Here is a 27,312-nt window from a genome sequence, read left to right as displayed (position 1 = left end):
TATGAAGGGCCCCAGAGCTTCCATGCCTGGGCACGGCCACTGCCTGTACTAGCTGGCCTGTCAGTGACCCTTGCGGGCCAGCCGTCTACTGTGCACCATCTGTTTTTGACTGACTGACTTACTGTGTGCCACTGCCGTCTACTGTGTGTGTGCCCTGCCACTTGGCTCTCAGAGCCATCTACTCTGTGTGTGCGCATGGCCTGGTGCCGCAGGCGCACAGCCTTACCCACCGCTGGTGCTGTGGCCTCAGTCTCTGGCTCCTGTACATTTACTGCACAGGTCATCTGTACCATACTCTGCGAAAGACCTGCAATGCCTGCTCGTAGTGCTCAGCATTCTTTTGTGAAAGCAGCTGGAGCCAGCAAAGAGCCAAGCCAGCAGGACTGAGAACGAGAGAAGTCCGCACCTGAAAGCAGTATCTGGAGCAGCAAAAGGTTAAGGCTCATGCAGAAGAGCGTTGTTTGGATTTAGGATTACATGGGGGGCCCCAGAAATATCATTGTACAGGGCCCCAAGATTTCTCTTGCCGGCCCTGTGTACTGTACGTAATGTAATGCTAGTCATTGTTATAAGTTTTTCCAAATATACCTAACTCTGCGAGCTGTAAAGACGAGAGTAACTTTATGATTATTATTATTTTTTCTTTTGGGTGGGGGGTGGTTCTGGTTTTGTACTGTGCAGAAAAAAATTATGCCGCTGCGGGTGTTCATTAATTTCATGTATATTAAGCTTGTACGAGCCTTTAGATTAGATGTTCTTATCTTGTAGTAATTGACTTTTATCATGGGCATTTTTAATCCAACAGATACATTGTGCATTATTAATTCCCTAATATCTAGAAAGGATAACTTTTTGTTTAAACTGCAAAAGTACTATATACATTTTTATATATTTTATTTTTACCTAACAACATAAGGAGTGGACAGTGAATAAATATTGCTTCTTAATATATGATTTTAATGAAAAACAATACACCAAATTAATAATCCACTTGTGGCCATATCCTTCATTAAACTGTATTCCTTTATGATTTAATTTGCTTTCTTACATTATTTTGGTATATATCTAGATATAATTATATATTATATAGATAGATATAGAGATAGATAGATCTAGATAGACATAGATCGTAGGCAGCAGTACTCACAGATAAATAACAGGCAACTCAGTCTAGTGGTAGCTTTAATGTTTCAATTCTTAGACGAATTTTCATCAGAAGCTTCTGATGAAAATTCGTCTAAGAATTGAAACGTTAAGCTGCCGCCTAAAGTACAATCTATATTTTGCTGAACACTGGGAGGGCACCCGGAGCTTATGGTATTGGAAGAGTGAGTGTCGAAGCCTACAATCTCCCCCTCTCTCTCGATCTATAAATATACATTTCTACCCTGTGCATGCAGTTATGGCATTTGTAAAGTGTATAAAGAAATTAATTGGAATACCCTTATAACACTTCTGCTTTTACCTTTTAATAGACATAGGGAGATATTTATCTATGTCCAGAATTTTCGAATAAGACTCCAGACTTCCATGGGTTAATACATTTGATTTCCATTGATAATTTGTGTTTGATTTTGTTGTCAGCACATTCAACTATATAAAGAACAAAGTATTTAATAAGAATATTTCATTCATTCAGATGTAGGATGTGTTATGTTAGTTTTCCCTTTATTTTTTTGAGCAGTGTACTTCTTTTCTATTAAAACTTCCATTGGTAACAGTGGAGGTTTACTGTCTATATTACATCTACTGAAGAGACCAATCCTATAAACAACTTGCAATTTTTTTCTATTAGTTTAAGTAGATTGGTGATTGCATTTCACTATGATTTTTCGGTCTTTGCAGAGGATAGACTTATTACACTGTGCTGCAGCTAATAGTAATGTCTTCAGAATTCTCTTCTGCAACCCCACTATGTGATGTTGAATAGCCTGCATAGTGCTTCTAACAAGTGTTATAAAAATACATTAAACATACATTACCACAAAAGGGACAAATGTGCTGCCTTGTTCCATTAAGTGTCTCGTTAATGAATAATTTGCTTTTTTTTTCCTTTCTTTTTCTAAAAGGTATTGAAAAAAGACCCACAGTTGGAGGTTAAAGGCAGTCCAAGGAAAGCCCCAGAAATGACTGTTGATCTTTTAGGGCTTGGTAAGTAATACTTGATGGACTCTCTCCATTTTAAATATATAAAATGACTACAATGAAAGCTTTGCAGAAGGGAACATCAAGCCTTTATCTTCCATATGCCAACTGATATTGTTAGCTGGGCTTGAAAATGGCATGATTAAGTCTGCTGAGAGCTCTGTTAATAAGCGGGCCTGTATCTGTCAGCAGCAGTGCTGTCTCTTCCAAAATACCAGTAATGAGCTCCTTGGGGAAGGAAAAGCTATCAAAGTGATCTTCAAAGTCTCGCTGCATAATGACATTTGAACATTTAAATATAGAGTTGTTGTTTTTTTTTTTATTTAATGTAAAGAGTAAGATGCCTGGGTGGTTTCATTGTATTTCATACAATACATTTATTCTTACTAAGACAACATTGATCACGTTCTTTTGATTCATCCTTTTCCTGCATAATCTTTTTCAACAGTGTCTTTGTCACCTTAACGTACCTTTTTTATTGAAGAGTATTGTTTGACCTTTTCACAGAATTTTTTTTTCTGATGGCCGGTGTACAGGCTTTTGGGGCTAAATCTTGTAGTTACCCTCATTTTAATTTCTAGCCATACCAGCTATCATGTATTACACATAGACCTGTGCATTGATTTAAAGAGTCCAGGGCGCTGTTCACTTCAAATTACATTTCTACCTTGAAGTGCGGTATGTGCACTTTTAAATATTAATATCTTCTGCAAGAGTTATCTGGCATACTACTTCTATGTTTCCTAAAAGTCGTGAACCGGTCCCGTTCTCAGCTCGTTTGACTGCATCTCGGCAGGTGGGATTCAATGTCCCGAGTGGCGAAAAGGGGGAAAAGTGGCGAATCGGGAAAGACCGATTTGACTAGGTGCCCGCCGCTATTTCCCCTTCGAAAATAGCTGCGGGTGATTGAATACCCGCTTTAAGGGGGAATTCAATTTAGGTGCAGTAAATTTTTCTGCAAAGGAAACAGGCTATTTTTGACCAATTTGTTTTTCCCCCGGGCAATTAAGTGTTTTCTTTCCACAGAACAATTTACTGCCTTTCCATGAGACAAACTAAAAGATCCAGAATAAGTTCCTGGAGTTGTGTGTTTTCACAATCACGAAATGCTACAATGTAGCATCCTCTGCCCTTTTATACCAGGAGGGCATAACATTCTAGTCACTATTATGCATTGTACTAGTCCTAATGGCTACTAACTCAAGCTATGTATACAATTCTTCTGTAATGTCTAATACCCAACATCTACAAAAGTCTGCAGCATGGTTGTTTTATTCTGAGCAGTTGTTGTATTATTGAAAACAGCAGTCTTCTGCATATGTGAATGGCAGCAGTCTTCTGCATATGTGAATGGCAGCAGTCTTCTGCATATGTGAATGGCAGCCGTCTTCTGCGTGCATATGTGAATGGCAGCCGTCTTCTGCGTAGATGTGCATGGCAGCCGTCTTCTGCCTAGATGTGCATGGCAGCCGTCTTCTGCCTAGATGTGCATGGCAGCCGTCTTCTACCTAGATGTGCATGGCAGCCGTCTTCTGCCTAGATGTGCATGGCAGCCGTCTTCTGCCTAGATGTGCATGGCAGCCGTCTTCTGCCTAGATGTGCATGGCAGCCGTCTTCTGCCTAGATGTGCATGGCAGCCGTCTTCTGCCTAGATGTGCACGGCAGCCGTCTTCTGCGTAGATGTGCACGGCAGCCGTCTTCTGCGTAGATGTGCACGGCAGCCGTCTTCTGCGTAGATGTGCACGGCAGCCGTCTTCTGCATATGTGAATGGCAGCAGTCTTCTGCATATGTGAATGGCAGCAGTCTTCTGCATATGTGAATGGCAGCCGTCTTCTGCATATGTGAATGGCAGCCATCTTCTGCATATGTGAATGGCAGCCATCTTCTGCGTGCATATGTGAATGGCAGCCGTCTTCTGCGTGCATATGTGAATGGCAGCCGTCTTCTGCGTAGATGTGCATGGCAATATAGCCATCAGCACTCATGCCATCACAGGTGCCACTTTCACCTCCAGTGCTGTATTTGGGTAACAGTGGCTTTTGTAATTGCACAGCACAAGTGCCTAATTAGCACACATCAGCTCACGTCCTCAAATTAGCACACATTCACTAATGTCCTCAATCATTGTTAGGTGTGACATTCAATGGCACTAAAGTCATAGTTCAGCAGGACCACTACCAGGACTGGGAAATGCAGAGAATGCAGTCTTACAGGTTTCTAAACATTTTATTGGGCAAAGTGGGCATGCTTCCAATACAGATTGCAACATAAAATTGTGCCTGCACTATCTACAACTTATATCTGTCTAGCATCATCTGTCCTTTTATTGGGTCATTGGGTCTCGACCTTCCAACCCTGTCAACTTTAGACGTGTCCACCTATTTTATGTGTTGACCCAATGCATGTCAACCTTATGATGGTATAATCTTTGTATTGTTGTTTGCTTATTCTTGTGGGTTCCTGTACCTGCCAGGTTATATTCAGCATTATCTTCTAAAAAAAGAAATGGTCTGTAAAAAAAAAAAAAAATCAATGAAGTCGCTAAAGATGGTTATAGACTCATGTTTGCATTTGTTGAAAATAAACATGCATTGTACAGTATGCGTGTTACATATCTGACTATTGGAAATCGGCTTGCTTTTGATTGAATTTAATGTACTGTAATGAAAACAAATGTTTACAACAGTGACATCAATCAGTGTGCGTGTTAATTGAGATACACCCCAGGTGCCTGGTCAGCATTATATAGAAAATTCTGCTCTCAGTAATGTGTTCATCATATGCAATAATGAGCAGTAATATGAGCACTGAGTGCATTGTTGGGTAGAACTCTGTTTTCTCATATACTGCTGTTCTGTCACACAGTTACTGGTACAGCAGTCAGGCATTAGATATGTGCCACATCAGTAACCTGAGAGTCGCTGTTCTCTGGGAATACTGTACTTATTAGTTATTAGATCACTGCCGCTGCTGGGCTAGTGCACTTTTACACCTAATAATGACACCACAGAGCATCAGGCTGATCAGGCTCATCTGAAGTGTAAAGTCTCTCCTCATGTTAATGTTTCTGTCGTCTGTAGTAGGATAACTTCTAAGGAAGCAGAAGGGCAAATAAGCAGGTTATGTATAGTGGGTCAACAATGTCTAGGTTGATTACTAATGGTCGACAGTAACTAGGTCAACACCTATAAATCGTTGACCTAGGTTTACATTGACATGGTCAACACTGAAAAGGTTGACATAAGGTTTTTCTTATATCTACGTCGACATGAACACTGTGTCACCCTCGACGGTCATTATGTCGATACATGCATTAGGTCAACATGGGGAAGATCAACAGTCAAAAGGTTGACATGGGGTTTTCACTTTTTTTAACCTGAATGTTGACATGGACACTGAGCTTGCCATGCTTTGGGCACGGTGCCTTGCTACCCTCAGCACACTATTTTATTCTCCCACCACACCCTAGTGGGTGGTGGGGCATGAAATACTGCCTGTCGGCACATGTCTGCTCAAAAAAAAGGGAAAAAACCCCATGTTGACCTTCTCCATGTCGACCTAATGCTTGTATCGTCCTAATGACCCTTTCGACCTAACCCATGTAGTCATTGACATGTCGACATTCGGTCATGTCGACCTAGTATTCCCCCCCCCCCCTTCCTTATTCGCTTTCATCATTAATGCGGAATAATAATAATTATTATTGAATATCAATTTGTGCAGTGCTTGTGATATTATGGTTTAATGGTACATTTCTTTTATTCTCAAACATATCATCCAATGACCTATGGTTTTATTGCTTCATTCTACTAAAATGTCGTTCTCTGCAATCCAATCTGTTACTGAATCACTGAGGTTGCACTGCTGTCCAGGAACCTTTATGTTTATCACGTTTTGCTTCACACCTTACATCCTGTAGACACTGACGGTTTAATGTTTAGCTGCCTAGGAGCAAATTTCTCATAAGACAGCAGCTGTAGGGATTTCCCCAGGCAGCACTAATGGAAACTAATCTTTCCGAGGTCTTGAAACCTGATCATACAACACATCCCTATTTCAGCTCTCACAGACTTGGGTTTCTCTGTGTAAAAAATCCAACTAATACTGTATATGATTAATAATACCAGAATAAGTCTATAAGGTAGTTATGTCATGTAAAAATGGCTACTAGCACTACAAAATACTATCTAATATATGGTCTCTTTGGTAAATACATGTAATTTATTTTTTAGTTCAATTAACAATATCAAATGATAGGTGGAATAAAAATCTTAGGTCAGAAAGACTTTGGCGCACAAAGTATTACATGATGATTAAATTACATCTGACATTGCTCTGCAAGGCGTTGCAAGGATAAGCATATATACCATCATGCGTCTTTTTGCTATACAGTATTTTTAGTTTGCTTTCTGTAGATTTCTTGTATCATAATATTGACAGCAGAGCCAACTCCTGTCATATTTTTCAACAAAAATAATGGAGAGCTGGACCTAAAATTTGGTGCTTGTGTTTAAATATTTGTAAACCCCTACGGCAAGTTCTGTGTACAATTAAGACCCAATTTACCTTAAACACCTCCGGCTGCTACCTTACGATTTGGCATTGATGTGCCATTTGTAAAGACTCCCGGGGAGCTGCAGCCGCAGCGGGTGGGCAGGAGAATTAGAAAAAAAAGTAAAAAGGCTGGCAGTCTGCTAATTGGCTGAGAGACCTCTCTGTCAATCAGTGGCCAGCCAGTCTTTTGACAAGTTTTTTTAAATCTGCTGCCCACCCTGCTGCTTACTGGCTGCCACTTGCTGCCCGCCCCATCGCCTGGACCTCAGCAGCTGCCACCTGCCCCGCTGCCCTGACCTCAGCAGCTGCTGCCCACCTCACCACCCAGACCTGCAGATAGGTGTGTGCCTGCGGTGCTTCATGTGCCATTGAGGGGTCCGATCCGATGGATCTTATGTGCAGTAAGTTTAATCTGTAGAGTCCAACCCAATGCATGTCGGCTGGGATGTCAAACACATGCGATTGGTCCGCTTTATCGGCACGATCCGTCGGAATAGTGTCAAATCCCTTTCCAGAAAAACCACACCAAAAAACAATTCTTCTGTTATGACTAAATACATTCCCCACCCTGCCTGCTATGACTCCCACCACATGTTTATGAACTTTCCCTGTATTTCAGCCAGTTATACATCAATACAGGCGAACAGTCATTTCTCTTTCATCCATCCTGGTGACACAGCTCCACCATGAGATGTAGGAGGGTCCACAGGAGCAAGGCAGCTATGCTGACTTCTTTGAGAGCAGGCTCCTCCCCTCTGCATCCCAGAATTCCTCAGTTCGTTTTTGATGCCCACCAGAGTGGGTGCTGTGCTGACTGTCTGCAGTCATTGTGTGTAGAGTAGCTAGGTGTTTTTTATTTATTATTTCACTAGATAGTACAGGCTTCCCAGTGTGTTACTTATACTAGAAGATCACACACACTGAGAGCGCAGCAGAGGCTGACAGTCCTGTCAGCGCTCTGTGTTCAGAGACACAGCGGCGTCTCCTACACAGTGCTTCAACCTCCGTTACAGAGTGGTTTTCCTGGGCCCCGTGGGCGTCCTGAACCGGCTCCCTGCTTAGTGGGGAATCGTGGGGGATGAACCCCCCCCGCGATGGTGGGCGCCATCTTAAGGGGTTTATAGGCTGAAATCCTGAAAAGTCTTACAGGAGTCCAGTGCTGCTGGACGCTTCCAAGTGGTCCCATGAAGGAGGTGAGGAGGTGTAACACTCGTGGGAGTGGCTGAGGGGGGAGAAGGTGCCAATAGTCTTCCTGCTGAGTGGCTGAGGAGGTGCCAATAGTCTTCCTGGCTGAGTGGCTGAGGAGGAGTAACACTCGTGGGAGTGGCTGAGGGGGGAGAAGGTGCCAATAGTCTTCCTGCCCCTCTGAAGCAGATACTTGGTCTCTTCCTACTCTCTGTGCTGGCGCCCTTTTCTCTCCATGCTGCTTTGCAGTGCAGTGAGAAGTTTCTCCTGGGCAGCGTTTTCCCCGCTGATCGCTGAGGATCTTTGGCAGCAAGCAGACAGATAAGGAACACTGATACAGTATTCTGTGCAATTTCCTAACATTGTGCACCGTGTGTTATATCATGACAGAGAGGCGTAGTGCTGCTTCTCTTGGGAAGGAGCGCCTGCCATGTTAGTTAACTGCAAATTTTGTGGTGTTAAATTAACTGAACAGATGGATCAGGGGGATTTGTGCCCCTCATGTGAGTCTGTGCCCAGTGAGGCTCATACCCAGAGGCCTGAGCAAGCTGAACGTGTGGGTGGCTGCGTTGGGGAGGTCTATGGAGGCCTTGGTTAAGGCTCTAAATAAGCAGTGATGATCTTGTGAAATCTCCTGCCCCTCTGTTCCCCTCTCAACCGTCTTTGGGCTCTATTACCCCATCTCAGAGGGACGCACTCTGTTGCAGGTCATGCAGGACACTAAGTGTTCATAAGATGAATGCTTTCATGGAGCAAATGCTTAAAACCCCTGAGGTTACTTCTCCTAGACACCCCTTATCCATACCTCCCCTGTTAAATTTAGATTTGAATGAGGAGTGTGTGTGCGGAGGATGTTTTTTGGGACCAGAAGGAGGATGTTGAATCTCAGGTCCTGGGCATTGAGGATTTGATCCTGGCAAAAGCAGATTTTAGATCTGTCAGGAAGATAAAGTGTCTGCGCATTGTATTTTTAAGAAAGTAATCAGAGATTCTGTGACGTTTCCCTCGGATGACGGCATTGTTTCTTTACTAGTAGAAGCATGGAAGACTCCTGACAAGCTTCTAATGCCCCCAAAATTTGCTAACATGTACCCAATGCCAGAGGAACATGTCAAGTTGTGGGAGAAAATCCCTTTAGTGGATGCACCTGTGGCCAGGTTGTCTAAAGCCATAGCCTTACCCGTTCAAGGTGGGTGTGGCATTTAAAGACCCAGTAGACAGAAAGATTGAAGGATGCCTTAAGGCGGTTTTTGAAGGGGTAGGCTTTACCTTGCGTCCTATTATTGCCTCGGTATGGGTTTCCAAGGCTATGATTAAATGGGCTGATGCCTTAGGAAATCAACTACGGCCTGATTCAGAGGCTTTCGCACTGGCTGAGAAGCTTAGGTGTGCGGCAGAGTATGTATGTAAGGCTGGGAGAGAAGGTGCAAAGATGGCATCAAGTGTCAGCCACAGCTATGTCAGCAAGCAGAGCTCTCTGGCTAAAAGCTTGAGAAGCAGACAGAGAATCAAAAAAGTCAAAAAGTCTCTTGATGCATTGGTCTTTAAAGGTGAACTGCTTTTTGGGTCAGAACTGGAGTCCATTATAAAGCAAGTGACAGAGTGGAAGAGCACCTTTCTTCCCACCACGTCAAAACACTGTGTCCAAGTTTGGGGCTTTTAAGTCGTCCTTTCGGTCTTCCTTTTGAGGGGGAGCGTCTAACAGAGGACAGGCAGGTAGAGGAAAATTTCCAGACACTAAGGGGAGGGCAGCCAGTTCCCATTTTGGGGCTTTTGCCAAGAAGTACCCATCCAAAAGTGAGGATAAGTCCTCTGCATGACAGGGCGGAGATTCTCCATTCTGGAGTCAGCGTGGGGGGTCATCTCCTGCTGAAGTTTTGGGACCAGTAGATCAACTCCTTCACGGACCCTTGGGCTCTTTCTGTCATTTCACGGGTTTACAGGATAAATCTCAGGGGACATCCCCCCCAATGAGGTTTCTTCCAACACCCTTACCACGGGAAGCTCGCATGTGGAAAGCTCTCTTGGGGGCGGCAACGTCCCTTCTCGAGAAGGGAGTGGTGGTTCCAGTGCCTCAGGAAGAAATAAAGAAGTTTTTATTCAATTATCTTTCAGACCAATTCTACATTTGAAATCTTTCAATCTGCATTCTTTAGGTGGACCACTTTCGTATGAAGTCTCTTCGTTTTGTACTGTTAAGCATAGAGTCGGGGGAATTTCTAGCATCAGTGGACATCCAGGATGCTTATCTATATGTACCGATCTTAAAGGAACATCAGTCCTTACTGAGGTTTGCGATAAGGGAGACTCCCCTCCATTTTCAGGCTCTTCCTTTTGGCCTGGCCACAGCGCTGAGGGTATTCATGAAAGTAATGGCTGTCATGGCAGCAGCCCTCAGACTACAAGGGATAGTAATCATCCCGTATCTGGAGGACCTCCTGTTCAAAGCGCAGTCGGTGGAGAAATTATATCTGGACATTGCGACACGGTTCTTCCAAGAACATGGGTGGTTGTTGAAGTCACATCTAACACCCACACAGAGACTTTAGTTTCTGGGAGTGATTTTGGACACACCTACACCATGTGTTTCTCCCAGAATCCAAAGCAGTGGACATTCGTCAGTTGGTTTTCTTGATCTTACAGTCCCCAAACCCTACAGTTTGGCAGGGAGTAAAACTGCTGGGCAAAATGGTGGCAACCTTCGAGAAGCTGCAGTTTGCAAGGTTCCGATCCAGAACTTTCCAGTGGAACATTCTCTCATGTTGGTCAGGAGATCTGTCCCGAGAGACGAGGGAGTCTATAATCTGGTGGACAGAGTCGCTACAACTGGGGAGTTCCCTCCACTCGTGGGATTGGTTGGTTGTCACGACCGATCCCAGTCTCAGGGGCTGGGGGGCGGTAGTTCTGCATCTAAGGTTGCAGGGTCTGTGGTCCATGGAGGAATCCAGACTGCCGATCAACATCTTGGAGCTCCGGGCGGTTCGGAACACCCTTCTGCAGGCAGAGGATCACCTGTCCGCATAGTCGTACAATGCCACGGCTGTGGCTTACCTGAATCATCAGGGCGGGACTCGCAGCAGTATGGCAATGCAGGAAGTCTCGCGGATATTCCAGTGGGCAGAGGTGAACATTCCTGCTCTGTCGGCTGTACACATTCCGGGGATACGGATTGTAGCTGCAGATTTCCTCAGCAGGGAACAGCTGCTGGAGGGAGAGTGGGTGCTTCATCAGTACGTATTTCAGGATATAGTGGCGCTCTGGGGGCTCCCAGAGGTGGAATTGATGGCGTCCAGGAACAACTGTCAGGTTCCAAGGTTCTGCTCTCGGACCAGGGACCCGAAGGCGTGGGCAGTGGATGCCATGACAGTTCTGTGGCATTTCAACCTAGCCTACATGTTCCCTTCGTTCCCGATGATTCCGCTGGTCCTGAAGAGAGTAAGGACGCAGGAGGTACAAGTCCTACTGATTGCACCGGACTGGTCCAGTAGATCGTGGTATTCAGACATACTGAGGTTGTCTAAAACAAGGTGGATTTAAGGATCCAAGCGCAAACTAAAAAGGTGTGCAGCTGGGTTACTGTAACGATAGTGTTTTGACAACCACCACCAAACAAATACAGAGTATACAAACAAGGTTACAGAACCACTAGCGCTCCTTCCTGTTCACAATGAGTGGATGTGGAATCGATATTCCAATCAGGTATACTTTGGAACCTGAAACAATACAAATTGCCTCCAAAACACCCTCAATAAATGAGAGGCGTGGTGAAATGGAGACAGTTCAGACAGATTGGTGCAATACGTCTGGTATTGGAAAAAGTGACAATTTATTCGTTTAAAAACACTCACAAACATATGAGGTCAATAGGCATGTAAAACAAATCCCACAAGGCAACAACAGCTGGGCTAGGTCCCGTGAAAGTTCTTCTCACCACCTGGATGTTATGTGGTATGGAGTGGAAGGTGTCCGATAGCCGGCTCAGGATACCTCGACCACGTCAGGGAAGATAGCAGCAGCGGAAGTCCACAGCGGGGGATCCAACACACTTAACGCGTTTCGGACGCTTAGGTCCTTCGAAGGACAAAGGACCTAAGCGTCCGAAACGCGTTAAGTGTGTTGGATCCCCCGCTGTGGACTTCCGCTGCTGCTATCTTCCCTGACGTGGTCGAGGTATCCTGAGCCGGCTATCGGACACCTTCCACTCCATACCACATAACATCCAGGTGGTGAGAAGAACTTTCACGGGACCTAGCCCAGCTGTTGTTGCCTTGTGGGATTTGTTTTACATGCCTATTGACCTCATATGTTTGTGAGTGTTTTTAAACGAATAAATTGTCACTTTTTCCAATACCAGACGTATTGCACCAATCTGTCTGAACTGTCTCCATTTCATCACGCCTCTCATTTATTGAGGGTGTTTTGGAGGCAATTTGTATTGTTTCAGGTTCCAAAGTATACCTGATTGGAATATCGATTCCACATCCACTCATTGTGAACAGGAAGGAGCGCTAGTGGTTCTGTAACCTTGTTTGTATACTGAGGTTGTCGACAGATTCTTGGCCTCTACCTCTTCAGAGGGACCATTTCTACACCTGGACCTAGCTTGTCTAAATTTGACGGCTTGGCTTTTGAAACCTCCCTACTAAGGAAGAAGGGGTTTTCGGAAGCGGTTATCCAGACCATGCTTAGGGCTCGTACACAGCTCTAGATTCAAATTATCTAGACTGTTAGAATTTCTCCAGGATGGATTCTCTGCAGGGCTTAGTCTGCAGTCCTTAAAGGTACAGCTGTCGGCATTATCCATTTTCTTTCAGAAAAGTGTAGCCCTATTACCTGAAGTTCAGACCTTTCTACAGGGAGTCATGAGGCTCTAACCTCCATATAGACAGCCGGTGGCGCCTTGGGATCTTTCGTTGGTTTTGTCGGTGTTACAGAAACCTCCTTTTGAGCCGTTAAGGTCGGCTGATCTTGACTTTCTCTTTTGGAAGGTTACTTTTTTGTTGGCTATCGTCTCGGCCAGGCGAGTTTCAGAGTTGGGCGCCTTGTGATGCAAGGCTCCATTTTTTATTTTTCATGAAGACTGGGCTGTGCTTAGACGCATTTTTTTTTAGACGCGTTTCGCTAAAAAGCTTTGTCAAGGTGACAGCTTTTTAGCGAAACGCATTGGTGGAGGGGAGCAAGGACACCCAAACTACCAAGACGCCCCACTTTCCTTCTCCTACAAACAGACCGGTCTCCAGAACCACTCAATAAATCAGGAACCAAAGGGCAACACTTCCATGCACACCAGGTAGAGCACCTCACCACATCGGGCGCTCCCTGGTCTGGAGATCAGCATCTCTCCTAATGCAAGTTTTCCTGCATTGGCAATTCCTAAACGGGACGATTATCTGGAGACACTATAGGAACGGACACAGGACATTACACGGCCGAACTGTGCGTGACTATCCTTACACAGTGGTACCCCCAATTTTTAAACCGATATATGTTTTATCTCAGAATATTTTAGATTTATTCGTGTTCAAAATAAATGTTTTAAATATTCATTCACACCTGTTGCATGTTTTTTAGCGAGCGCGGTCTCAACCTCCCCCCCCCCCCCTCCTTTGCATAAAAAGGCTTGAGCCTGACTGCCAGTGCTTAGGTCACCGCTCTGCATATGAGCTTGGTTCCTGTGCTCTGCTATCCTGTGCCGCTGGCTCTGCTGCATCTTCAGCAATCCGTGCTGGCTCTTCTGTGCCATTCAGTAATCCATGTTACATTTACAGCTGCTCTGCCATCCAGCAATCCTTTTTACCTTTACCACTGGTGCTGCTTCGCAATCCAGCTATTGTGCACTACCTGTACAGCTAATCCTGTGCTACTTGTATTGCTGCACAATCCAGCTTTCCTCTGCTGCCAGTACTGCTGTTGCTGCTCCGCAATACAGCTATCCTCAGCTATATGTACTGCTGGTCCTGCTCCGCAATCCAGTAAATCAGTGTTGCCTCTCTTTGTCTTGATCTGTATTCCAGCAAATCCACGTGGGACTGTACTACTAGTCTACCATATACCAAAAAATCCTAATCTTAGCAGTTAGGCAATTGCTTTGATTCCCACTATGGCCCTAACTGTGGAGTTTGTATTTTCTCCCTGCACTTGCATGGGTTTGCTCCAGGTACTCCAGTTTCTTCCCACAATCCAAAAATATATATATACGATGCTAAGAAAACCACAAATCCATATTAAATTAGCTGCGCAGTGTTTCACATTGCTAATATTTTCTGTTGAAGACAGATGCATCACAGAGTAATATAATAACTGAATTAGGAGAAAACAGTGACTAATGGTTAAGATATTGATGCTGCTAGTGTGCTCCAGGCTAGCAGAGGTCACTGTTATGTGAACAATGTCATATGGTGCAAGTATGTTGCACAAAATTTGTTTTACAGAAAGAAAGAAAAAAACATTTATCTTTGGGTTTGTTGTGGGAAAACAAATTATATTCTGTGTACTTGAGCTTGCTCACTTGTATGTTTGACGTTATTAGCAGACAATACACAGGCTTTTAAAACAAAATCAAAGTAATACAATGATGTAATACATTTGCATTTATATAGCATTTTCTGTCTGAAGATGTACAGCCAATTTCCACTTGAATACTATTATCAAGTTCCAGTCGAGTCTTGCAGATTATGAAAGTAATTGCTTGAATAACACTTTATATGTAGTGACATTTTATATTTTGTATTGCTCAGTTTTTCAGTACTACAACTTTATATTGGCATTCAACCACATTTGTTGTGGGCAGTGAATGTCAATAGGTTGACACCAAAAGGTTGAAACATGCACAAGGTGGATACTGGAAAAAGGTTCACCAAAAGGGGAGCCGGGGTGGTTCTCATGGTAATGAGGCTGTGACATAATGTGGCCGTGACGCAAATGCGGGGGGGGGGGGCGGGCAGCTGACATCACCAGATGTCAGCTGTGCTCTCAATTTTCCAGAGCGTGCATGCATATGTAAGGTTGCTCAGAGCGTCGAAAGATGTGTGCATTCCCCCCTGGCCTGCGAATAGATGTTACTGTGTAACATCCATTCACACGCCCTGCATGCGATTTGCCTTTTAAATGGGTGGCAGAAGCCAACCATTCGCAAGGCGGAGTTTGGTGGACTCGCAAGGCTGCGATTTTGCAGCCTTGCGAATCAACCAGAGTAACCCCCATAGTCCATCCTTGTCTAGCAAGTTGCTAAACTTCCATGAATAGGGATGTTTTTGGAGCAGTGAGCCCTTCCCTAATAAGGAGAGTGGCTCACTAATGGCTTTGAGTAGGGCATATCTGTAGGCTACTTTAAAGCCTAATGACGGATTTTGTCCTTTTTTTTTTTCTCTATCCAGAACAGCATCTGCTGATAAACTTAATTTTTTATCCATCCATTTGCTCTGAGTTATCCTCCACAAGTGAACAGATATATTTCTTCTCCATACCAGTTTGTAGGTGTTTTTTTTTTTATTTAAGGGAAAAAAAAGCTTCTTGTAAATAATTTAATTTGTAATCGAAGTAAACTTGTAAAAGAAAAATTTGAGGTGCAATGTGTCCATTATCTGGGTTAATTCAGTAGGCAATTTAAAGTAGATGCAGTTCTAGAAGAGGTTGGAAAGGGATGTGTGACAGCAATGGTTACTATTTATTATTTATTACCAGTTATTTATATAGCGCACATATATTCCGCAGCGCTTTACAGAGAATATTTGAACATTCACCTCAGTCCCTGCCCCAGGGGAGTTTACAATCTATGCGCCAGATGTATTAAGCCTTAACAAGAGATAAATGCAAGGGTTATAAGGAGAGATGAACGACCAGCCAATCACCTGCTAACTGCCATGTTACAGGCTGTGTTTGAAAAAAGTCAGTAAGGAGCTGATTGGCTGGATGTTTATCTCTCTTTATCAACCTTGCATTTATCTCTTGTTAAGGCTTAATACATCTGCCCCAATATTCCCTACCGTATTCCCATCTATACACACACACACACACACATTCATTGTAGGGTTAATTTTGTTGGAAGCCAATTAACCTACCAGTATATTTTTGGATTGTGGGAAGAAACTAGAGGAAACCCACGCAAGGGAGAATATACAAACTCTGCACAGTTAGGTGGGAGTTGAACCCATGACCTCAGCGCCGTGAGGCAGAAATGCTAACTATTACACCGTCCGTGATCCCTAAATGTTTTCTAAAAGTAGAACAGTTTAAATCCACTGCTTTGTGCAATACACTGACTGCAGTTGTAGCAGTCACTACTGAGTCACAGAGTTACATATTATGCCTGTCATTTCTTATATCAATATACTGTAGAGAGGGAAATAAAATAAAAAAAATGGACATCACCTTTTAACTATTTAAAGGTCATGTCGAAGGCCAGTGCGAAGTTGGTGCTAAAAAACTTGTTGAGCAACTTATTGCGACTCCTGTAGTTACCTTCTATCCAGACATATGCTGCAGCAGCAATGGCGAACACCAAAAGGAGGATGAAGATGAAAGTTACCAGATTGTTAGCAGTCACACGTTTCACCCCAAACAGAATAGTTCGTAAAAGTTTTTCCTGAGACGTATTGGATCAATATTTAAACACTGCCTACAAATGGAGCCATTAACTCCTCGTATGCCGCATTGGTCAATGCCTGCCGTCAGGGGCGGCGAGCAGCATGTTGAATAGGGTGAGCAGGAGGCATGGCGAGGGGTAGACAAAATGGAGAGTGCACAGCGATCGAAAAACGGACAAATCTGTGCTGTGCTTGCGGAGCATTGAATACCAATATAGAATTAGAACCAATAGAACCAATATAGAATTAGACCAAAGGCTTCTTTTTAGTCCAGAAAAGACCAGATGGCCTATATTATATCAGTTTTCAGCTTTCAATTGTAACTTACCAATATCCTTACTGCAAAAACCATCCGAGCATGATGGGAACTGTTATTAAAAAAATATAGCACAAGACATTATGGGGGAAATTTACTAAAGGAAATTTGTAAAAAAAAATAGGTGTATTTGTATCCAGAAATACACTTATTTTTGACATTTACTATCCCGATAATACGGCTATTCGTATTGATAGCACATCAATACGACTACGAATTGCCGTATTTTCGGGATAGTAAATGTCAAAAATAAGTGTATTTCTGGATACAAATACACCTATTTTTTTACAAATTTCCTTTAGTAAATTTCCCCCATTACGTCACAAGCCTCCTTTTTTCTTTGAGTTAACAAGAGAAATTATTTACAAAGAGCGAGTTATCTGGACCCAAAGTTTGTGGGATGGATATGTATAAAAGTGTACATTGTGATTTTTGCCCCATATCCCATCATTGGCTCACAAGTGGCAAGTTATTAATCACGTCTTTGGGGTTTTCATTTCTAAACAGATTTTACACATTGACAATTTAGTAAATAGAGCCCTTTGAATTTGTCTTTTAGCGTTTATGCACCCTTATTGTCCAGCTCTATGTACAGAGTCTGGTTCATAAATGACATAAAATGCTACTGTGATGCATTCCACCCCTGACCAAACAGAATTCTAACAATGTGAAATGTTAGTTGGCTATTGTGTGCTCATGTGAAAATAGAGCTTTTGCATGGACTCTTGCGTTAAACGTTAAGCTTTGCTTTTTCATGAGTGATTTTTCTAAACCGCTGCTAAAATATCTCAAAGATAAAGCATCGCTCAGTTGATAGTTTATTAAGTGTGGATATATTTACTTTAAAGGTGAGCAACACTGAAAATGTTAATATATTCACTGCTAGATAGAAAGAAGCTCCATGGCAAATGTAACTATTATACTCTGCTTTCCAATGTGCTAGCCGTACCATGCAAATAAAATGTCAAGACCTTTTAACAAATCAAATGCATGTCATTCAGACTAACATTCAATTAGTTTCTTAAACTCGTATACCTATTGTATGTCTGGCTATCCACGTGTTTGTTCTTAGTGCTATGATGCACCCAAATACATTTATTGTGGCTCTTGATACTGTCAATGAGCAAAATTAGACAAAAGTAGGAAATTAGTGGAAACTTTGTGTTGTGTTGTGATGCTATGTGATTAATTGAGGTGGTGTATGGCATAGGAATGGTCCCCAATGATCTCTCTGCTAGGTTATTTGTTCCTTCACTCCAAATAAATGTGGCAGTGATGTTGTAGCATACTGCTACTTGGGATTGTTTACAGTTCTTGTGCTGTCAGACAGTACATCATGATCTAGGCTGACTAACCTTTTGTAACTCCAGCATTTAAGCAATTTGCAGAAGAGGAATAAGAATTGAGGTATAGATTTTGTAGGGTGTTCTTAAGGAGCTAGATTTTGTGCTCTCTCAGCCAATCAATGGCCAGCCTTCCTATTGATTTTCTTTTTTCCCCAGACACCGCCTGCCCTGCCGCTGCCCAATACCAGCCGCTGCAGTGTCACCCCTCACCCCCTGGGCACTCGTTGCAGCCTGGCATCCGCCGCCACTCACCAGGTTTTTTTTGTTTGTTTTAAATCTTCTGCCCCCGCAGCTCCCCGGGAGTTAACATAGGATAAATTGCATGCAACTTTAATACAACTCCATATTGGCTCCTAAATGTATAAACTGCAGTGTGTAATGCATGGATAAATCTCTCAGTTTAATGCCCAAAAAATGATTAAATTTTTTTGCATTATCCCATGCACTAAATCCATGATAACACATAGATTCTGTGATAAGTTTCATAATCTATATATTTTCTTGCACGTTATGCCCCTGGGGGGTGTCTTTACTGTATTATCTGCACCCTCTGGCAGTGGCGGAACTACCGTGGGTGCAGGGGGTGCAGCTGCTATGGGGCCCGGCGGCTGGGGGGGCCCGGGCCCCATGGACAGAAAGCATTCCCCTGCACGATGACCGTACTTTGTATTACAATTTTAAAAAGCCCCCACGGCCGCCTTATACGCAGCTTGCGATGAGGGGGGGGGGGGGGCGCGCTGCGCTGGGCTGGAGGAGAAGCCTGGTGGAGAGTCGGAGTGGGAATAATGAACAAGCACAGTCGCACGTTTTGAATTGACGCCTCCCCCGCCTGCACCATAGAGGAGCTGGCCGGCGCTGTCGCTGTGACAAAAACAGGAAGCTAGCGGCTAGCCGGTACCCACCTCCGCCTCCAGCAGAACAAGCACCGTGACCTCGCCACTGTCACCGGCAACACCATTGTCCGCCACTGCCAGCTGAGGTGACCCTCCTGCTTGCAAGACAATGAAGAGCAGCAGGTAACATAAGGATTTTTAAGAAACCTCCAACACAAGTTTGGTGGCGTGAGGGGTAGGCTGGTGGGGGTTAGGGGAAGTGGCTGTATGTATGTGATGGTTAGTGGCTGTATGTATGTGAGCTACACAGTATGTATGTATGTATGTATGTATGTATGTATGTATGTATGCATGAGAGCAGCACAGTATGTATGTATGCATATGTGCATGAGAGTTGCACAGTATGTTACTATGTATGTATGTATGAGAACTGTACTGTATGTATGAGAGCTGCACAGTATGCATTATGTATGAGAGCGGCACAGTATGTATGTACAGTATGTATGAGTGGCACTGCATGTATGTACAGTATATATGAGAGCGGCACAGCATATATGTATGAATGAGAGCGGCACTCTATGTATGTACAGAATGTATGAGAGTTGCATGTATGTATGTATGTACAGAATGTATGAGAGTTGTATGTATGTACAGAATGAATGAGAGGCACTGTATGTATGTGCAGTATGTATGAGTGGCACTGTATGTATGTACAGTATGTATGAGAGGCACTGTATGTATGTACAGTATGTATGAGTGGCACTGTATGTATGTACAGTATGTATGAGTGGCACTGTATGTATGTACAGTAGGTATGAGAGTGGCACTGTATGTATGGGAATGGCAATGTACAAGATAGAAGGAAACGTAGTCCTGCTCTTTGGCGGGAAAAAACACCTACACAGTCCTGGCGACCCCCATCCTCAACCCCACCTCCATATCGGCCTGGAACCCAAAGAGTTTTGTGGGCTGGTGTGGGGGGAGGGGGGGCCTTAAATTTTTTTTTGCTATGGGGCCCACAACAATCTAGTTACGCCTCTGCCCTCTGGGGCTTAGCATGCAGGTAGCTAATTATTGATATGCAGCTAATTGGCTCTGTCTCTGAGATTAAAACACACTAGGGACCATTAGTAAATGACAAAATGTTTTTATTTATCAGCGGAGGACAATAGTGACCAGCGTAGAATTTTTACTTTGTTGAGGTCAAATGTTTGTCACAGAATGCTGCTTGGCATAGTAGTCACCAGATTATAGAAAAAAGTCCTGTACTGTAAACTTTTTTGGGGAATGTATTCAATACTGAGAGTGTGTGGTATAATAGATAACTGATCTTCAAGGTGTGTGTCACACTGCATATTCTACAGTATGGCAAAACTGAATACAAGTAAATATATTTCCAGTGCTTACTACATACAATTCAGTGGTCAAGTAACGGGATTTAATTGACATTACAGCAGACAGCCCAATCGTAGCTTATCCATTGCGATGCATTGTATACCACAGAACATTCTATGCTCAAGATGTAATATACTAAAAAGTATATGAAGTGAAATGCCCCACTGATGTGCCCAGCTTTGTGTGGAAGGTTGACCCTGCTTTGTACACTGCCTCCCACTGGGCATCAGCCTCCTTTATTATGACTGGATTGGATAGTGTCCTTTTGGCCTCGCTCTATATACAGCTCATTGATCTCTCATCTAAAGGATATTCCCATGAATTCCACAGTAGCAAAAAGGCTGGTTCATACTGTTCAGGTTTTGGCTGCTATCGTATGCTTGCGTGGGGAAATAAAAAAAAAAAAAAAAAAAAAAAAAATATATATATATATATATATATATATATATATATATATATATATATATATATATATATATATATATATATATAAGGAAGGAGAACCTGTCACTCAGGGCTTATGGTAGCTGCGATATAACATAACCGGCTCCGTTGCCATAGGTCGATGAAATGTGTGGCCACACAAACATCCAATGTAGGTATCCAATAGACAAAGGCACTCGGAGACTTTTGCAAGGTGAAAGCTGGAACGGATTTTAATCCATAGGCCTGTCAACGTTTCGGGGGTCGTGCCCCCGTCGTCAGGACATAAGGCAAGGTAACAACATGTGCAGTGTACAAACAGAGTATAAATAGTGTGTAATACAGTGCGTACTCACCCCCTGCCTCCCTGCGTCCCGCCCATGACCTCCGGTGCGAGTGTCCGGTACGTGGCGCACTGCTGTGATGTCACACTAACAGGATCCATGTCACAGCCGGCGCTTCAGTCCAGCCCGAAAGGCAGGTCACGTGGGGTAGCTGGAAGAAGAGGGCAAACAGTGTGGGCAAGAAATACCATGACAAATTGCAACAACAACGAATGATCTCTGTGCTACAACACTAAAACTAAGGCATCCATGCAATAAATTCCAAACTTTTAAGAGGATGCTAATCAACAAAAAATAGAAAACGAGTGTGTAGCTGGTGTGATGAGTGAACCACCACTGTCCTCTAGTGGTGTGAGTGAATATGACATCACGGACAAATACAAGTTTAAAAACATCTATCAACATACTGTCAAGTGCCGACACAGGTCGATGTCCATGTTTACATGCCAGCAAAATGGACGGCAAAACAGCAATGAACACTCATTGGCAAAAGATGGCATAACTGACTAACGTGTAGTCTGCACATATTGTGCATAATATAGAAACTAAAGGGAGCCAGAGGGAGCCAAAAAACCAGCAACTACACACTATATGAAGTGACAGTGCAGGGGTTATGGGCAGCAGTGTCTATTCAATGGCACTGTCTGTCAGACTAAGTCCATAAATAATTGCTCACTATGAGCACACAAGGGGCAGCGCAGAGAGTGGGTTACAGAAAGCAATGTAATCCTAAGTTGTCATTTAGACCACGGGGGTACACTGTGTCTAATTTAAAAATCCATGCAGATTCGAGCTGCAAAAGTTTTTTGGACCGGTTACCCCCGCGGATGGCGGCTGGTACATGATCAATAATTTTGTAGCGAAGCATCGCCATGTTGTGTTTTAATTGTGCAAAATGCCTGGCGACCGGTTGGTCGCTTTTGCCTGTTGTCAGCGCTGCCCTGATGGCACTACGATGTTGTCCCATTCTAACCTTAAAGGCACAATCGGTTTTGCCGATGTAGTATAATCCGCAAGGACAATAAATTGCATAGATGACGAACTTCGTGGTGCATGTCAAGGGCCATTTAATGCGGAATTTTTTGCCTGTGTGGGGGTGGCAAATCTCTGTGCCAGGTGACATAAAGCTGCACGTAGTGCAGCCAAGACAACGAAAACACCCTACTCTGGTGGGCCTAGTGTTTCTGGAATCACTGTCAAAGTTGGTAATTTCAGTTTTTACCAGTAGGTCTTTAAGGTTGGGGCAACGCTTGTAACTGGGCATCAATTTTTTCTGTTTGAACATGGGTAAGGCGGGGTCTGAGGTGACAATTTGCCACCAGTGTTTGGCCTTACTGGTCGTTATTTGGCTGGTGGTACTGAACCTGTTTACCCATGGAACACATGGTTTAGATGTTTTTGGGGTAGTCTTAGTGATGAGTGTGTCACGATCCCGTGACAGGGCTTTTTTTTTTTTTTTTTTTTTTTTTTTTTTTTTTGGCCCGCAATAACTCTCGTTTCGGATACCCCCTTTCTACAAACTTATCAATCATGAGATTGAGTTGAAGCTCAGTTTCTTGAGGGGTGTCTGCTATCCTGCACACCCTCAGAAACTGGGAAAAAGGCAAACTCTCCACAGTGCTGCGGGGATGGAAGCTATTGTGTCGGAGGAGAGTGTTGCGGTCCGTGGGCTTAACGTGGAGAGTAGTATGTAACTCACCATCTTGGATCGAGATCAGGATATCCAAGAAGGCAATATTGGTGGTACTGGTAACTAATGACAACTTAATGGGGTGTGTCGACTCATTCTGTGTCGTCACCATATCTACCAAAGGCTGGATGGGGCCATTCCACATCAAGTATAAGTCATCAATATAGCGCACATACATTAAAATAGATGTTGCAATATTTACATTGTCAAGGAACAGTTCTTTCTCCACCTGCCACATGAACGCATTTGCAAAGGACGGGGCTACCGGGGAACCCATAGCACACCCCGTCCTCTGCAAATAGAACCCTCCATCGAAATAAAAATAATTATGAGTGAGGGTATATTCCAGCAATGAAATGAATAACTCCACCGCTGGTCCCTCATACGCTGGATTGTTGCTGATAAGTTTTTTGACTGCTAAGAGTCCCTCAGAGTGGGGAATACAAGTATACAGACTTGCCACATCTAAGGTGGCTAAAGTGATCCCAGACTCTGGCATTGTGAAGCCCCTGAATCTTTGTAAAAGAGAGGTAGAATCTCTGAGGTAAGTTGGAAGATTCTGTATGCATGGCTGTAGGTACGTATCCAGGAAGATCGCTATAGGTTCGCACAGCGACCCCCTGGCAGAGATTATGGGTCTGCCAGGTGGTCGCTGCGCGTCCTTGTGGATCTTGGGGATGCTGTAAAACAGAGGGGTGACTGGATACTGTGTCATCAATTTTTGACCGATAACATTGGAGATGGTACCATCGGTGATGGCTTTGGATAAGATGTTGTCCAAAGTGTTTTTGAAGCGTGGTGTAGGGTCACACCTAAGTTTTTCATATGTAGACGAATCATTAAGTAATCTATAGCAATCCTGGCGGTAAAAGCTGTTTTTATTTATCAGCGAAGGACAATAGTGACCAGCGTAGAATTTTTACTTTGTTGAGGTCAAATGTTTGTCACAGAATGCTGCTTGGCATAGTAGTCACCAGATTATAGAAAAAAGTCCTGTACTGTAAACTTTTTTGGGGAATGTATTCAATACTGAGAGTGTGTGGTATAATAGATAACTGATCTTCAAGGTGTGTGTCACACTGCATATTCTACAGTATGGCAAAACTGAATACAAGTAAATATATTTCCAGTGCTTACTACATACAATTCAGTGGTCAAGTAACGGGATTTAATTGACATTACAGCAGACAGCCCAATCGTAGCTTATCCATTGCGATGCATTGTATACCACAGAACATTCTATGCTCAAGATGTAATATACTAAAAAGTATATGAAGTGAAATGCCCCACTGATGTGCCCAGCTTTGTGTGGAAGGTTGACCCTGCTTTGTACACTGCCTCCCACTGGGCATCAGCCTCCTTTATTATGACTGGATTGGATAGTGTCCTTTTGGCCTCGCTCTATATACAGCTCATTGATCTCTCATCTAAAGGATATTCCCATGAATTCCACAGTAGCAAAAAGGCTGGTTCATACTGTTCAGGTTTTGGCTGCTATCGTATGCTTGCGTGGGGAAATAAAAAAAAAAAAAAAAAAAAATATATATATATATATATATATATATATATATATATATATATATATATATATATATATATATATACAGATTTCAGCGAGTAAATATCTTAAAATGTATCACATTACTGGCACCTGCACTAGCATATTTTGAACTTTTTTTTTCTTTGACTGATTATTAATGTTTAATAAGCTTCTTCAGAGACAGCCATCTCGTCAAATTAGTTTCACGCTACAATTTTACAACAAATATTCAGCTCGCTAGCCTGTTTCATCCAGCATTCCCCCAAGTAGTTTTCTGCCCAGTATATTTCCGAGATCATTGTCATTTTTATTTACTCCATTTTAACTTTGTGCAGTTGAATGATTCCCAGAAAGTGCTAAAGAAAAGTACATATACAGCATGTTGTCTATAAATATAATAAAACTGCAAGGGTTGTTTCTGTGTATAGAAATAATTCAATTTTTATTTGAAATATACTTCTTGGGACTGTTTATGAACTATGGAGATGAATAAAATATTGGAATTTTAGTCTGTCTGTACGTTCCAGCACTACACAATACTACTGGATGAAGGAGTGTGTTTTTACAGTTCTATAGCTTAGTGCCTAGAATGAAACAGAGGTATTATATCGTGATACCAGAGAGAGGGGCGTTTGCAAGTCCCAACATTAACAGACATCCATGCAAACAAAGCTGCAGGCAAACGCTAGTTTGTCACCATTTTGCAGTTAGGAATAGGTTTTAAAAAGTGATACTTTGCATTTAATATGTTGGTGTTGCATAATCTTGGAATGCTTAAACAAGCAAGAGATGGGTGGACAGAATCTTCAACAATCCTTTACTACAAGCTTTAGCATTCTTCCAGATGGGCGATTGCAGTCTTGCGCCTCACCACTGGCTGCTATTCAATCTGAAGTTTTATTCTGTCCTGTTCATTTACTAATATGTTACGGCCACTAAAGCATTTTTAACAAAGAAGCGTTAGAGATTAAATGCCACTTTGGTCATTAGGTACTGCCCATTGTGTACACCCTGACGTCCCTGGTCAGACAGCAGCCAAACAGTTACACTGTTTGCAAGGTAAACCATATTTTCTCTTAAGTAAATAACATTATAATACCCCTTTCACATCGCACTTTTAAAACGGTAAATTGTCGATTTTTTTTTTCATTTTAAAACGTTTAAGCCTGCACTGTGAATGCACCATAGCCGATTTACCGTTTAAAGTTAACTGGTATTTCGAACCGTGTAAAAAGCAGAGTCCTACACGGTTCCTTGCCGTTTTTTGAGCAATGTGAATGTGTACAATGTGTCTGAAACGGTATTTCAGGCAAACAACACAAGCTACAGAGCAGTGATAGGCTGTCCCCTTTAAAATGACAGGCAATGTTGACACTCTGGCTTGAAACGTGTTCGGGTTGAAACGGTTTGACTGCTATGTTGAATGAGACTTAACCGGTATTTAAAACGGTAATCTGCGGCAATGTTAAGGCTCTGACCCGTTTTAATTACCGTTTTAAAATACCGGTTTTTAAAACGTGTCGGCGATGTGAAAGGGGTATAAGTAATGAGGTTTTCCTCACCAAGTGAATCCATTCTCCATACCAGACACAGAGCGCTATAGCCTATCACCGGTTTCCATTTCTTCTACTCATACTGGGATTTACCACCATACCGGTCAAAAAGTGTATCCCACTGTGGTTGGATTTTTTTTTTCTATTGGTTGCTGTCTGAACCTACAGTATGCATAGATTAGATAGAAATTATCACCCATATTGGGACAGCAATGGTGTCCATCAGCTGAGAAGAGAGTGAGACTCATGCTGGCACTGCAGGCTGTCTGATTGACAGCTGCCGGCCGCGGCTGGGCTGGCATCACTTCAGGCGGCTGCACAGTGTGGGGCGGGCTGACTGATGTCACATGACACGACGCACATGACGTCGGTCATGTCAGGTGATCCTTCCAGGACCTGCCCATGCTTTACTGTCTGGGGGAAGTTGTAACTGGTGCTGTGTCACACCCTTCCCGCGCTCTGCTGGAGAGATGAGTCAGTCACTCTGGAATACAGTCCTGGCTCCTGCCAGCACTGCCTGCCTGGAAGGATAGCACTTGCGGCACCAGGGTGGCTCACACACCATGTGACCTAGGTTTCAGCTTCAGGTGAGCGTGCGTGAATGGCAGTCACTGGCTGACTGTTTTTTACCATCTGATCTGTCTGCTGATATTTTGATAATGTAGTAGGTGTGTTGGTTTTTTCTTAATTCTTTGGCTTGGGTTTTTTTTATTTTATATTAGCTGCCTATGTGCTGTACTATTTGAGTGGGGGGGGGGGGGGCCTATGTAATGTATTTTATTGGGGGCCTTTGTGCTGTACTATTATCTGGGTGGGGAGGACCTAGGTGCTGTATTATATGTTGGGGGACCTACATGCTGTACTATTGTCTGGGAGGGGAGGACCTAGGTGCTGTATTATATGTGGGGGGACCTACGTGCTGTACTATTATCTGTGTGTGGAGGACCTACCATATGTGCTGTAATATCTGGGGGGGGGGGGGGGGGCTATTTGCTGTATTATCTGCGAACTATGTGCTTTATTATCAGGGTGGGGGATTTACGGATCAGATGTCACACATCTGCGATTTTGGGCCGATTTTGCCAGATTATCGGCCCAAAGTGCCGAAATTGGATGAAATTGGCCCAAAATCGCATAGTGTATAGTCACTCCTCTCTGGCCAGGTGGCCACACCCCTTCAAAAAGACCACGCCACTTGGTGGGCCCCTGTGAGTGCATTTCCCTGGTGGGCCCTTCATGTCCCAGTCCGACACTGCCCATATTAACTCACACTTATCAAGAAGACTATTCTTCAGAGGATTTTATATATTTCCCCCTCATTATATTGTATGATTAGCAACATAAACACTCTATCCTTACTATATGTACTCTCATCTGCTCCAATCTTGAGCTGATAGCAGAT

General features: G+C 43.3%; 1 protein-coding gene across 3 annotated transcripts in view; it reads left to right on the top strand.

Moving 5' to 3' along the window:
• The window catches only part of SMAP1 (small ArfGAP 1), a 281,227-nt gene that overhangs the window by 197,543 nt on the left and 56,372 nt on the right, over nt 1–27,312 (top strand). For all 3 annotated transcript variants that reach the window (XM_083177252.1, XM_083177251.1, XM_083177250.1), the window contains one exon: nt 2,070–2,151. In XM_083177252.1, the coding sequence (XP_083033378.1) occupies nt 2,070–2,151 (82 nt within the window). The remainder of the gene's footprint in view (nt 1–2,069; nt 2,152–27,312) is intronic.

This window comes from Crinia signifera, chromosome 3 (genome assembly GCF_055691185.1).
Source record: "Crinia signifera chromosome 3, ASM5569118v1, whole genome shotgun sequence".
In the NCBI taxonomy this organism is placed as follows: domain Eukaryota; kingdom Metazoa; phylum Chordata; class Amphibia; order Anura; family Myobatrachidae; genus Crinia; species Crinia signifera.
The sequence above is the reverse complement of the archived record's forward strand: the minus strand, read 5'-3'. Positions and strand labels throughout refer to the sequence as shown.